General features: G+C 40.1%; 2 protein-coding genes across 3 annotated transcripts; both read right to left on the reverse strand.

Moving 5' to 3' along the window:
• Window positions 1–407: 407 nt before the first annotated feature.
• LOC106933500 (E3 ubiquitin/ISG15 ligase TRIM25-like) lies at window positions 408–4314 on the reverse strand. Of its 2 annotated transcripts, XM_015012777.2 has the most exons (7): window positions 3928–4312; window positions 2969–3343; window positions 2768–2863; window positions 1735–1968; window positions 1288–1450; window positions 1138–1197; window positions 408–1040 (listed from the first exon to the last, which is right to left on the reverse strand). In XM_015012777.2, the coding sequence occupies exons 1-7, from the start codon at window positions 4165–4167 to the stop codon at window positions 517–519; spliced, it is 1692 nt and encodes a 563-aa protein (XP_014868263.2). In that variant the 5' UTR covers window positions 4168–4312; the 3' UTR covers window positions 408–516. The 2 variants fall into 2 exon arrangements, with proteins under 2 accessions (XP_014868263.2, XP_014868264.2); XM_015012778.2 differs by lacking the exon at window positions 2768–2863 and having other exon boundaries at window positions 3928–4314.
• A 2052-nt stretch (window positions 4315–6366) lies between these two features.
• Window positions 6367–12872, reverse strand: LOC106933499 (uncharacterized). The gene is made up of 7 exons (XM_015012776.2): window positions 12612–12872; window positions 11211–11341; window positions 10092–10529; window positions 9727–9963; window positions 9419–9637; window positions 8927–8984; window positions 6367–8778 (listed from the first exon to the last, which is right to left on the reverse strand). The coding sequence occupies exons 1-7, from the start codon at window positions 12787–12789 to the stop codon at window positions 7694–7696; spliced, it is 2346 nt and encodes a 781-aa protein (XP_014868262.2). The 5' UTR covers window positions 12790–12872; the 3' UTR covers window positions 6367–7693.
• Window positions 12873–13964: the final 1092 nt, after the last annotated feature.

A 13964-nucleotide genomic window follows, 5' to 3' on the forward strand; every position in this document is an offset into this window, starting at 1 on the left:
CCCAAAAACGATAAAAAGTCGGGCATTATCATCAATCAATAAAATCCCCACGGGCCAATCTTGAAGATTGGACTTTATGCCGCTGAGACTTAGCTTTTGTCAACAACTCAGAGGCGGAAGTGAGAGCTCCGCGCAACGCAAATGAAGTCCCGGCCGGAACACGGTGCGCTAACTAATAAAACATAAATTAACGAAGCTTCGAGGCAGGTAAATTTTCCTCGAGGAATTTTAGTAATCGAGGTACTCGAACCATTCGAGGAATCGTTTCAGCCCTAGTTCATATTGATAATTGCTTGAGAAAAGAAACACCTAATGTTATTGAAACAAAGTAAAGCTGGTAAAATTTCGTGCTTCATGATTTATTCGGATTTTCTAGCAAATTTCAAGTAAAAAAAACAGGGAGGTAGTTTGTTTAATTACTTGAACTTTATTCAAACATTGCATTTTAGTTGTTTGGCATGTTAAAAAAAAAAAAGAAAAAAAACTGCTCAGCTATGCATCAGCATGAAAACTTCCTCACCATAACTTCACCAGTTTTGCTTGAACATCGTCCTTCAGCCCAAGTCCAGGATAAAGGGGTTTACAGAACATGGTCTGTTCTCTGTGGAGCAGCATCATCTCTTTAGAGATGCTGTAAAAAGCCAGAGTACCTGACCTGTAATCCAGGTACACACCGATCCAGGAGGTCAGAGGGCCTGACAAAACTTTCTTCTGAGAACGGTGTCGGAAAACATAGGAATCCTTGGAGCACTCCAAGCTCCACGATTTGTCATTGCATCCAAACTCGGAATCAGACGATGATCTTGCAATGTCTTTGTACGCCACGGCTACTGCGCAAAAGGAACCTTCCCAGGTGACCTCCCAGTAGCAGCGCTCTGACAGAGCCTCGCAGCACAGAACCTGCTTCACACTCTCAAACATGTCTGAGCGACTAACGTAGTAGGGGGCGTAGCGGGACACACTAACGTCTCGCTGTTGCTCTTTGGAGATGGACAAACACTTGTGGGCTGTTTGGATGTCAAGGGTGAGGACACAGCCATCTGCAAAAATCCAAACATGAACATCAATATTCCTGATTTCTAGTAAGACTTTAAATGAAATGCCTGCCATCTGATGAGGGCTAAACACTTTACTTACAGAGTAAAAACTGCTCTCTGGTTTTTGGCACAGGTGGCAGCACAACATTGACAGCAGACACTGCCAACAGAAAGAAAATCCTCAATCCCACACAGTGCTAAGGAAAACGGTCTAGATATAAATCAAGATTCTTATGAAACGGTGATGTACCCGTGGCAGAAAAGTTGGACCAGGAGTCCTCCAGAATACCATCCACTTTATCTTTCAGGTCATCTAAAAAACGAGATGCAGCTGCCATTGACTCACGAGGGCGAACAACAGCACCGGGTGGCAGGTCTGGAGATTCACAGGAAGTGGAGAGAGCTGGGAAAGTCTGGAGGAAGGACATCAGATGATCAATTCAAAATATACTCAACCAGGACATCAGATGTTACCCAGGTGCAATTTTACAATTTCTGAATTTACTAAAGCCTCTGCAGTTAACAGTGAACTGTGGCCGTCATGGAAATGCAAAACTGAACTTTACTGATAATTACTGAGAAATAAATATAAAATCTGATTATAAATGTCTTCCATGCAGATTGCTATAAGATGAAAAGTTCAAACTTGTATGCCACTTTGCATTGGGCAGCCGCATTAAACTCAAACTTGAGGTACCTGAATGAAATGAATGTGGTCACTGGAGAGAGAGAGCTTCTGAAGGTCACCGTTTCGTTTCCGCAGCTTGGTGATCTCCTCCTGTAGCTGGAGTTGCAGCTTTTCAGCCTCAGCAATCGCCAGTTTCTCTCTCATGTCCATCATCTGCTTTGCCAAAATGCGTCTCATTTGGATGGAGGAAATCAACATGTTTATGATCTTGTCGACGTTGTCCACTGCAGTCCGGCTACAAACCTGTTGAAACTAAAGTTGTTGATGCTGCTCTTTGTATTAAGGTTGGAAAGGGACAGCCTAAAAATATGCCCTCGTATGCATTCTGCTCCTTCACAACAAGATAAATTAGTGAAAACAAAAAGATCAAATGCATACAGTTGAGTGCAAAATTATTTATACTGCTGGCAAATTTAGAAATAAAGTTTTACCACACTTTTGACAATTTTATAATTCTGAGGAAGACACTTCAGAGTAGGACATTAAACTTCTGATCTCAGATTTTGAGCTCCTCACCCAATATTAAGAAAAAAAAAACCTGTCAAAAAAGTAGAAACAAGTGTTAGCACTACTGCAGTAAAACCCTTATGAACTACTAATATATTTCTTCCATTATGAAAACAGATTTAACATTTCTGATATGGGCGACATGGCAACCACCAAGAGCGGCATATTTAGTTGATTTTTGTAGTCGTTTTGACTTAGTTTTAATCAAGTGTTTTCTTCTTTTTTTAAAGCAGTGGCAATGACACTGTCAAAACTCCCAAACATAGCAGCACAAAAAGGGGACCCCAATAAAATCTCACATAAGAGCCCCAAAAAGTTAGAAACAAACCTGCATTGTCTTATTAAACATTAAATGAGAATGCCACTGCTGGAGATCATATGGGAACAGAAAGAATCTCTAAACATATTTTTTTCCCATAGAGATCACAAGTTATTGCACCATTTGTCACGTTTCAAGTGGAAGCAGTTCTCAAAAAATAAAAATCACTGCAAGTCACTACATAAAACTTAAATTGTCTTGATTTTCCTCCCCCACCTTGAAATCTTCCAGAGCTTTGCCCAACTCCTTCAGCTCATTCTCTCTATTCTGCAGACTCCTCTGGACACCGATTTGATACATATTCAGCAGAATCTTAAAAAAAAAAAAAAAAAAAAAATCAACTTTGAGTCAAGAACCTTTGACCTACGTTAAGATTTTTAACTTCTTTGCACCTCCCTGCAGAGTTTCTGTTCCTACCTGCTCTGTGGCTCGTTCTGCTGAGGCTGGAACAGTGAAGTGTCCCCGGTGTTCATCTATTATGCACAGGTAGCAGATACAGCGCTTGTCAGACTGACAGTACACCTCCAGCAGCTTCTTGTGCTTCTTGCACATCTTCTCCTTCAGCGGGACTGTGACGGACACCAGCTGGTGCGTCTCCAGCGCAGGAACTGTGTAGTGAGACGCCAGGTGAAAACTGCAGTACGACGCCAGGCACGTCAGACAGGACATGGAGGCCTTGTGTCTTCTGGACTCGCAGCAGAAATCGCAGGCAACGTCATCTGGGCCAGCACAGGTAAACTCAACAAAGAGAGGGGTTTCCATGGTGCCCATCACCTTCAGCTTCCCCACAACCTGAGTCAGATTGTTGGTTAAGAGAAGGGACAAAAAAAAAAAAAAAATGCAAATGACTTAAGTAATCAAATGGCAAATGCTTTTACAGTCACTTATATTTTCCAACAGACATAACTAGCATTTTAACTAGCAGCATATACATTTTTTATGCATTTTGCAATTGCAAAGAATTGACACTTCCCCATAGAGTTGTGATATTTCAGGGTTTCTCCCAGTGCATTACAAGCCTGGTAGGCTGCCAGACTTTACTTGCCCCAGTAAACAGCTTCATTTTGTTGGTTAGACTTATTCCAAGTAGATTGACTTATATACAACTAGTTTCAGAATTTTACTTTAAAAGTAAAAAGTTAATACATCTGAGGTAAATTTATAAAGTCAGCAGGAGATGAAATAATGATGTCCCTCCTTACACGCAGCTTGGTCAATTACACCGCATTTCAGGTTTTTGCTCACGTGGACACAGAATTACGTCCTCGAGTTCTGGATAAATTTATCCAAATTGAGTCGCTAAACTTAACTTTAGAGACTCAATTTCAAACGGCTTCGTCTCAGAGAAAACAACCGCTTAAGTGCAAGTGTGTCACCTCAGCTAGAGTGATGTTTTTCCTCAATACAGGTCGAGGCTGGAAGACCTCTCTGCACTGCGGGCAGCTGTATCGGCCCTCCGCCTCGTCGTCGCGCTGCCAGCAGGTTTCAATGCAGCGCCTGCAGTAGCTGTGTCCGCAGGGGACGGTGACAGGCTCCCTGAACAGGTCCAAACACACCGAACAACAGAACTGGCTCTGGTCCAAATCAACTCCATGCTCCGGTGGGTTCTCTGCCATCTTGAAAGAATATTAGGTGTGCAGCTGACTAAGGAGCGCGCGGGCTTTTCTTAAGTATCCGGAAACGGGAAGCCGCGAGAGCTGTCCTATTGGTGCTTCTCACCTGCTCGGAAATAATGCTTAAGTTTGTGGCAGGGATAACCAATAAGAAAGCATCTTATATAATTGTCTTTCTTTTTTCTGAACTCAACATAATTGTATAATTGGACAAGCGCGGTTATGGAAAACCCCGCCCCTACCGCATATTGTTTTAATGAACTCACGCATTGGTCTATAGAATTTAATCAACATTTTGATGTGTAATTGTGTGTTCTGTAACTTTGTATTTTTTATGTGTGTGTGCGAGTGTCTTTTTATGATGTAAATCGCTTTGAACCGTCTTGTTGCTGAATTATGCTTTACAAATAAATTAATTGATTGAAACTTGATTGAAAAATCTGAATTGCAGACGCGGGCTGTGGGAGGTGAGGTAGTATTTTAAACATAACCCACTGAAGTACTCCACTATATCTAGTGTTCGCACATTAGCTGGCTGGGAAATATGTTTTTTTTTATATATATACATTAAAGTAGATCAATTTCTGTATGTTTTAAAACTCCTAGTCATAGTGTAATAAATAATTAAATAAATTCACATAATTTCATAATTACAAATTAGGGAAATGGTCTTCCAACAGTCTTGAAGGAGATCCCAGAGATGATTAGCACTTGTTGGCCCTTTTTCTCGATTGGGTTCAGGTCTGGTGACTGTGGAGGCGAGGTCATCTGGCGCGGCACCCCATCACTCTCCTTCTTGGTCAAATAGCCCTTACACAGCCTGGAGGTGTGTTTGGGGTCATTGTCTTGATGAAAAATAAATGATGGTCCAACTAAACGCAAACCGGATGGAATAGCATGCTGCTGCAAGATGCTGTGGTAGCCATGCTGGTCCAGTATCCCTTCAATTTTGAATAAATCCCCAACAGTGTCACCAGCAAAGCCCCCCCACACCATCACACCTCCTCCTCCATGCTTCACGGTGGGAACCAGGCATGTAGAGTCCATCCGTTCACCTTTTCTGTGTCGCACAAAGACACGGTGGTTGGAACCAAAGATCTCAAATTTGGACTCATCAGATCAAAGCACAGATTTCCACTGGTCTAATCTCCATTCCTTGTGTTCTTTAGCCCAAACAAGTCTCTTCTGCTTGTTACCTGTCCTTAGCAGTGGTTTCCTAGCAGCTATTCTACTATGAAGGCCTGATTCACACAGTTTCCTCTTAACAGTTGTTGCAGAGATGTGTCTGCTGCTAGAACTCTGCGTGGCATTGACCTGGTCTCTAATCTGAGTTGCTGTTAACCTGCGATTTCTGAGGCTGGTGACTCGGATGAACTTATCCTCCGCAGCAGAGGTGACTCTTGGTCTTCCTTTCCTGGGGCGGTCCTCATGTGAGCCAGTTTCTTTGTAGCACTTGATGGTTTTTGCGACTGCACTTGGGGACACTTTGAAGTTTTCCCAATTTTTCGGACTGACTGACCTTCATTTCTTAAAGTAATGATGGCCTCTCGTTTTTCTTTACTTAGCTGCTTTTGTTTTGCCATAATACACATTCTGACACTCTATTCAGTAGGACTATCAGCTGTGTGTCCACATGACTTCTGCACAACACAACTGGTGGTCCCAGCCCCATTTATAAGGCAATAAATCCCACTTATTAACCTGACAGGGCACAGCTGTGAAGTGAAAACCATTTCAGGTGACGACCTCTTGAAACTCATCAAGAGAATGCAGAGTGTGTGCAAAGCAGTAATCACAGCGACAGGTTGTGACTTTGAAGAAACTAGAATATAAGGCGTATTTTCGGTTGTTTCACACATTTTTGTTAAGTATATAATTCCACATGTGTTAATTCATAGTTTTGATGCCTTCAGTGTGAATCTACAATGTCAATAGTCATGAAAATAAAGGAAACTCATTAAATGAGAAGGTGTGTCCAAACTTTTGGTCTGTACTGTATATGGCCACAAAAAGCTAAAAAGAAAAAAGTTTTTTTTATTATTATACATTTTCAAATACAAAATAGACATTTCTTGTGAGTTCCCTAATGTTTCCGTCTGGGATGTTGACATTCCGATGTTATTTCTGTCTTATGATTAAAAATTTGGTTTTCAGTTCTTATGGTGTAAAAAGGCTGTACTAAGACAGATTCAAAATTAAACCTCAGTTTAAGGTTCATATTTTATTGTGGAAGATAAAAACAGTAAAAAACAACATGAAGAAAACATTATTATCTCATTTCAAATATAAAGGGAAATAATTTTGTAAAAATTGTTAAGGACAATTTTAGGGTTTGTGTCAAACAAATAAACAAACACTTTCGTAAATCAGTGCAAAACGGAGAAATTCTACAGATGAGAAATAATATCACAGCATTTCAATAATAATTTCAAAAGAGAAGCTGCAAAATGTTTCATATCTGTACATATCAAACAGACAAAATTAATCTGTTTCTGCCTTTCTTTTACTCTCAGAGTCTTTCTCCTCTTTCTCACTTTTTACACTTGAGTCCGGCGTGGGACCCTGAAATATTTGCATATTTCTCCTGTTTTGTGAATTGCTTGACAAATGCGTAATTTTTGAAGTCAATCTCATTGGAAAAATAAAAACAAAAGCTTGAAGCACTCACTAAAAAAGTGGAGGTAGAGAATCGACACAAAGTTTCATTTTTACAAAGAAATAAAATAAAAAGCCTTTAAGTCTTCAAGAAAAGTAAAACCTTTCAAATGTGTAAAATATCCTCCCTCACCGTCGTTTATTCTCCATCCTACCGTCCGACAAAACGTACAGCAATTTCAAACGCAGAACCGCGTTCCTTAACAGCTTAATCGCCCATGCCGCAAGACTGTCAAACTCCTACTGGTCCTTTTATTATTGTGGTATATACTTACACTGTCTTCTCTTTTAAACTTTTTTTTTATCTGTTGGGAGCCTTGCAACAAAATTTTGCTCAATATGTATGCTGTGAATATGCAGCAGAATGACAGTCTGTCTAAAACAAGTAGTACTATGAACTACCTGACAAAATAAAGTGCCTTTACAAAAGCAGGAATTTAAAAAGATAAGTGAAGCAATAGAAGAACTAGTACCTAAATCTTGCTAGTGCAGTTTAAAAATAGATTTTTTTTTACATAAAAACATGTAAAGTATTTTTGACAAAAAATGATCAGCAGCATTAACCAGATGTTTGAATAGTGTTGGTTCTAAAAAATATCCCCTATCCTCTTATTGGCACTGGTTCCACAAGATGCTATGAAGCTCGTATGAAACAATCCATTGACATTCCAGTGTGTATCTGTTAGCAAAATGCACCTGTTAGCTGCATATTGATGCTGTGACTTCTAAGGTTAAAAAGACACTCAAAATGCTGGAGCTGATAACACAAAATATTGTACATTTATGGTAATTGCAAAGCAAAAAAAAAAAAAAACCTTAAATTTCCTAATCAATGCCAATGCAATCGTTATGAGATTGATATGCTTCCACAATATTAATTTTGTGAAAGCATCCTGAAAGTATGTCTTTTCTTCATAACAGCCTCATAACTCTTCTCAATTGCCTCCATCGGCGTTTTCACTTCGTTACATGCTTCACTTCCAATAGCACCACCTTGAATTCCCCCTAAAGCAGCTGCGGCTAGCACAGCAACACCTGCCGCTACACCGCCAGCCACGACTGCCACCTCACTTCCAACTGCTGCAGGTGCCGTCGTTTTTAGGTTTTTCACGTGTTTCATCACCTGGGCTGTATTCACAACTTTCATTACAACTTCCAATAGCGCTGCCACTCCGAAAAATGCCCCCAACCAAGCACCGGTGGCAGTACCCACTAACTGGATCAGAAATTCATTAGACACAAACGTTTTAGCCCGCTTCCTGATCTCCTGTGGGGGTAAATCCACTGCCATCTCTCTAATCTGCTTTTCTTCCTTCTGGATCCTTTCTTCTACGTGCTGCAGAACCGCATTGGTGTAGTAGGATCCGTTTTTTTCCACCATCATCTTGTCTACTGTCTGAAGGAATGCCTCCAACTGGACCTGGTTGTTCCTGTAATCATCTTGCCCTTCTCCGTTCCAGTGTTTATTATCAAAGACATGGCACCGACCTCCGCACTTCTTCACCAGATTACTCAGATTCTTATTCTTATTGACAAACTCTTCGATTTTCATCCCTTCTTGGAGCTGCTCGCCGTGAGTGAACACGATTATAGCGTATTTCAGAGCATCCTCTGAGAAATGATCGCATATTTTTGTGATAACCTGTTGCTCATGCTTTGTGAATCTGTCAACTCTAAGTAAAATGAGGAAGACGTGCGGTCCAGGTGCGCACTCCGTGAGGCAACGCATTATCTCCGGCTTCAGCTCTTCTTCCGACCTGTCGGTGTCGAAGAAACCAGGTGTGTCGATCAAAGTGAGGCGTCTGCCATTAACTGTTCTGGTCTCTGATTGACATCTTCTTGTTCCAGCATTAGGTGAATGGCATGAAGTAAAAACTTCCTCCCCCAGGATGGTGTTAGCTAGGTGGCTTTTCCCAATTCCAGTTTTCCCCAGCAGAACGATCCTTGTTGGACTGGAGACTGGAGAAAACATTGAGATTGAGGATATGAATACAGAATATATTTTTGAACCTATCAGTACTGTCATTTATTTTCTTGCTTTCTAATATTTATTTGATCATCCAGACTGAAAACAAATTTAATTTAAATCTTACAGTTCTCTACCCACCCTGATCATTTTCAGTAGATCTGTTGTACTGCATACCTTCTTGTACACACTTGAAGATCTGTAGGGACAAGACATTCAAATTTAGTACAAGTCGCAACATATAGCATCCACCTCTCCAATACAGACATACACTTTATCGCCGAAATTATAGTCATTTTCACTTACACACACCTAAACCAAATGACATGCAACTTTTATTTCAAAGGTTGCAAAATAATTTGCCCCACCTTTATTCAGCAACAACCATCTCAGTTCTTTCAGAAAAACTACAATGGTTAGACGTGTCTACAGAAATGTTTGACCGTTCTTACACCAAATCAATTGTGAGATCAGACAAGAAGGCGAGCATTGTCTTAGATATGATTGGCAAAAAAAATAATATATATATAATAAATAAAACATAACTATGCATTAGCTAATATTTTATTTTTTTAACAGTTAACCCTTCTGTTGTGAATTACTTAAGAAAAAAACATGTTTATTGTACTTGACCTCCCAACCCTCTTGATCTGGTAGAACAAGGAGAACTCGAACTGGTGCGCTGGTGGTTCTCTCCTGCTCAAATTTAGAGATCTCCTCCAGTAAAACCCTGGCTACTACAGTGATTGGGAAACACAGGGCAATGCCAGCCCCAAGTGCAGGTATTGCTACAGATCCAAACCCTTTGCTCTCACAGGAAGTCAGAATTTGGTTGATGCCCAGTCGGAGAACCTGCAAAAATTAGTATTAGAAACAAGCTGAACATTATTTTGAACTCATCCGGACAGACTAATTGTAGTATATATGCTCAGTTGTCTCACCTGAACCGCGGTTCCATTGTCTTCTGCATCCCACCGAACAAGGCTGAGGAAGAACACGGCACCAAAAGGAACTCCAGTCAGATTTTCCTCTAGAATGAAGTCACCAGGCCCCATTTCACCTTCTGACTTCCCTATAATCGTTTTAGTCACACGAGGACCAATTGCTTTACTGAGAATGTTTCCAACACGAGTAGACAGAGGATCGTTGAAGACCATTGGAGACACCACTGCATCTGTCTAAAAACAGTTCCAAACCAAAGGTTACAAATTGGCATGTGCTAAAATAGCTTACTGCCAACAGTGCTGTACAACTCCAATAATCAATCCTCTTAAGAGACAAGAAACTTTTCAACATTAATTCTCACCTGCTGGTTTTCAATGGTCCCCTGAACAATCTCAACCTGGACGAGACCTTTGGGAGCTCCAGCTGTGGCTCCTCTGGCTACATTTTGTCCAGCAGAATCAAACTCCCTTCCAAGTGGATCTTCGCTTCCTGTACGGTAGGCAGCACTTTGCCCCAGAAGCTGCCTGTCACATGCTTTTTGCATGGCCCTCACCACCTTTCCAGAGCTCTCACCGAAATGTCGCTCCTCCTCTACGTCCAACAACTCTGCGTTTACCAGAGTACCTCCCACACCCGAGGTCCTCAATCTGCTGTCTTCTCCTCTGTAGTATTGAGCTTCAACCTCATCTGGATTTTCATCAAAGTGGACCAGAGTACCATCACACTGTTGGTCTTCCTCTCCTTTCCAGTCTCTAGCTTCACCCACTGCATCAGTTAGGTCAGGAATGGACTGCTGGCTCTGTTGAAAGCATAACAATAGCAGAATTTACAAAGTAAACATATATAGGAAGGTCCCATGTAAAAATCGTAGCAGATATATAACTAGATTTTCTAGTCATATTTAAAACTGGAATAATATTTTAGCATCCTAAAAGTATTTTCTTTGAACATTAACAGCTTTCTTTGTCATTCTTCTTCCCATTTTACTTTTCTATCACCAAACAACTTTTACGCCATCAGTCAATAGGTTGGTAATTATTAGTTTATGGGAGTTTCACGGTAAATGTTAAAGATTACTTTCTCAGGTCATCTTTTCAGGCTAAGCTGTAGGCAAGCCAGGCTTATTTCTTTAGTACTATGGATGGATGGATGGATGGATGGATGGATGGACATGGTTTTAAAGAAATAAGCTGGCCTTCAGCTTGGCCATTTATCATGCTCAAAGTTCAAGTGTGTTAACTATTTAGGTGTCTCTTTGCTAAAGCAAAATACTACTTATTTAATGCTTATCAAACATCAGTCTAATCAACTGTACTTTTCAAAATTGACATGCTGTTTATTTTTTTAACACCTCCTGAAAGAAAAAGATGAAGAATTGAGATGTGGATCGGACATTTAGCAGATTATAAAACATCCCTGCAGGCCCCCTTTCATGTTTGTTTTGTCGAATTGGAAACCCAGAAGGAAATGTTGTGCTGACCTCTGCTGCCGCTGCAGCGGTGGTGTCATGTGAGGAGCTGGGAGGTGACAGGTTGCCCCTGACACTGAACACCAGAAAGCTGTCAGTGAGCTCAACGACGTGCTTAGATTTCTTCAACACTTCCTGTTGATCTACAGCACAGTGCATCATAAATTCATGCATGTATACAAAATTATATTCATGTCTGTGTGTGCACGTGTGCAATGAAATTATATTATTGTGGATCCTGGACGAGCTCAGACTTCTGCGTAAATAATCACGGAGGTTCTGTATGGAAATAATCATCCAATGTAAATAGGGAAGCAGTGCTGAGTTCCAGGTAAAACTCCAGAGACCGAGATTGTTTCATGGTTGACATATAATTTAGTTTCAGACCTGCTCGGAGTCACATGAGGACCAATTACTTGATCCTTATGTGACCAAGTAATTGGTCACATAAGCATCAGACTCCACCTCCAGCAACAACTAATCTTTATCTATGCAAACAAGAAGATTATATGGCAGTTTTTACAATCTATTACCTTTACCCAGAGCTCCACTTACAAAAAATCTTGAACTATCCCTTTAAAACTAATGACTGGAAAGCAAAACCAAGATTACCTCTATGCTTGAGTTATATTGGCTTAATAATTCCCAAGCTATATAACAGTACACTGCCTGACAACTCGCTCTTTGGTTTTGTCTTCTTTTAGTTACATAACAGAATTTTGTTGTGTGTAGAAACTGAAATAATCATAAGGTTGTACAATAATTTAAACTGCTAAGCATTTTAGAACATTAGAATATACCTTTATTTCTAATAATCGACTGCACCGCTTTAGCGTGACACCTGCATAAACAAAATTTTGGTTGCTATTCCTAAATTTCTACCTTTTAGTTAGCACCTGTGTGGACGTGCAATGAACATTTTTCTGAGTAATATGCTCAATATTATATTTTAATATTTGCTCCAGCTTGATCATTTACATTCCTACTTGTATTTCAGTATCATTCTGAATCAATCAGGTTATGCAGTAGTTTTCGTTATGTAAAAAACCAGATGTTACTCAGCTTTATAACAGTGTAACTGTTTGTTTTAGATTATCTTTTACAGTGCATTGCTCTTTGCCACTCTGTCAGTTTTCAGCTGCTCTTTATGGCGTTTGGCAGCCTGAGTTAAGTCACTTTTCAGATAAATTTCCCGTTTCCATTCGTCAAAGTCGAAGAATATACAGACTATATGCTACTACAACATTAATAACAACATTAATAATAACAAACACAACAATAAAAATAATAAGTTTCAGCATTTTCTTTTTTCACATAGTCGTGTACGTTTTGAAGGACATGTTACAGGTCTCCCATGCTTCTTAAAGCAAAGTCACAACACAAACAGCAACAGAAAGTCTTATGTTTCTGTACCTTTCTGATATTTGAACGCTATGCTGTAGACATTATCAGCCTCTCTCGTTAATGGACCGCAGTCTCCTCCGCCGGACCGTCTGTGAACACGGAAAAACCTCTCTGTTTTCTTTTTGTTCTTCTCCGAAAGAAGCCTGTGACACTCGAAAAAAACGGGGTACTGGTAATTGTCTGCCATAGTTATGGTTTCAGGTTCGAATCCCTGACAGTATGTACTTCCTTATGAGACGACGAGACGTCTCAAATGTACTCCAGAGGTGCGCCCCCTAGTGGCAACAATGAAGACAACTGAGGCAGACAGACGTCACAGCTGTCATATCAGTAAATCTTTTTTTCTTTTTCTAAATAACCTTTAATCTGAATGTCGCAGGAGGAAACCAAACCCCGAAATATTTCTAATAAAACACTTTCAAAATATCTTGCTCAACTAAGAGTTTAATAAACTAATAAAGTTTATTTTTTATAGCACACTTCAGTAACAAGGCAGCTCAAAGTGCTTTATAACACCACACAGTAAACATATTTTGCCAAGTGCTGTCATTACAAATCAAAATGTTGGTCACTGTTTCTTTTATGATGGTTAAAACTCACCAATAAACAGCTGGGCTTTTAGTCTAAATTTAAAGGAAATCAGTGTTTTGCCTGTTTTGCAGTTTTCAGGAAGTTTGTTCCATATTCATGGTGCATAGAAGCTGAATGCTGCTTCTCCATACTTGGTTCTGGTTCTGGGATGCAGAGCAGAACCAGAACCAGAAGACCTGAGAGGTCTGGAAGGTTGATACAACAGCAGATCTTTAAAGCATTGTGGTTCTAAGCCATTTAGTGATTTAAAAACTAAACAGTATTTTAAAGTCTATTCTCTGAGCTACAGGGAGTCAGTGTAGGAACTTTAAAACTAGTGTGATCTACTCTGTCTTCCTGGTGTTAGTGAGAACACGAGCAGCAGCATCTGGATCAGCTGCAGCTGTTTAATTTGTTGGACAGACCTGTGAAGACGCTGTTGCAGTAATCAGTGTGACTAAAGATAAACACATGGATGAGTTTCTCTAGATCTTGCTGAGACATAAGTCCTCTAATGTTCTTTAGGTGACAGAAGGCCAACTTTGTGACTGTCTTAATGTGACTCTGAAGGTTCAGGTCAGATCATAAGATCAATAAAAACAGGTACTTCAAAGAGAAATGTCAGGCTTCTGAAAGCTATATTAATTTCTATACACTCTAGTTCACATAAATTATTGCAGTCATGTGGCGTGCCATGGCAACGAAATGAAAACCCAAGTTGTTTTGATGGGTTTGCCGACTCAAATTCCTTTTGACAATCATGTCAGGCCGGTTTGCTGCTCTTTAGAGCAC

This window comes from Poecilia mexicana, unplaced genomic scaffold, assembly GCF_051168715.1.
Source record: "Poecilia mexicana isolate PSO_F unplaced genomic scaffold, ASM5116871v1 scaffold_18, whole genome shotgun sequence".
NCBI lineage: Eukaryota > Metazoa > Chordata > Actinopteri > Cyprinodontiformes > Poeciliidae > Poecilia > Poecilia mexicana.

Excerpts from the sequence above, each read along its gene's own strand:
- LOC106933500 (XM_015012777.2), bottom strand. The coding sequence starts at position 4,167 with ATGGCAGAGAACCCACCGGAGCATGGAGTTGATTTGGACCAGAGCCAG. Across the intron at positions 1,451-1,734 it reads ACCACATTCATTTCATTCAG|ACTTTCCCAGCTCTCTCCAC; the intron begins GTACCTCAAGTT and ends TCCTTCCTCCAG. Across the intron at positions 1,198-1,287 it reads GTCCAACTTTTCTGCCACGG|TGTCTGCTGTCAATGTTGTG; the intron begins GTACATCACCGT and ends TTCTGTTGGCAG.
- LOC106933499 (XM_015012776.2), bottom strand. The coding sequence starts at position 12,789 with ATGGCAGACAATTACCAGTACCCCGTTTTTTTCGAGTGTCACAGGCTT. Across the intron at positions 9,638-9,726 it reads ACAATGGAACCGCGGTTCAG|GTTCTCCGACTGGGCATCAA; the intron begins GTGAGACAACTG and ends TAATTTTTGCAG. Across the intron at positions 8,779-8,926 it reads ATCTACTGAAAATGATCAGG|TCTCCAGTCCAACAAGGATC; the intron begins GTGGGTAGAGAA and ends TGTTTTCTCCAG.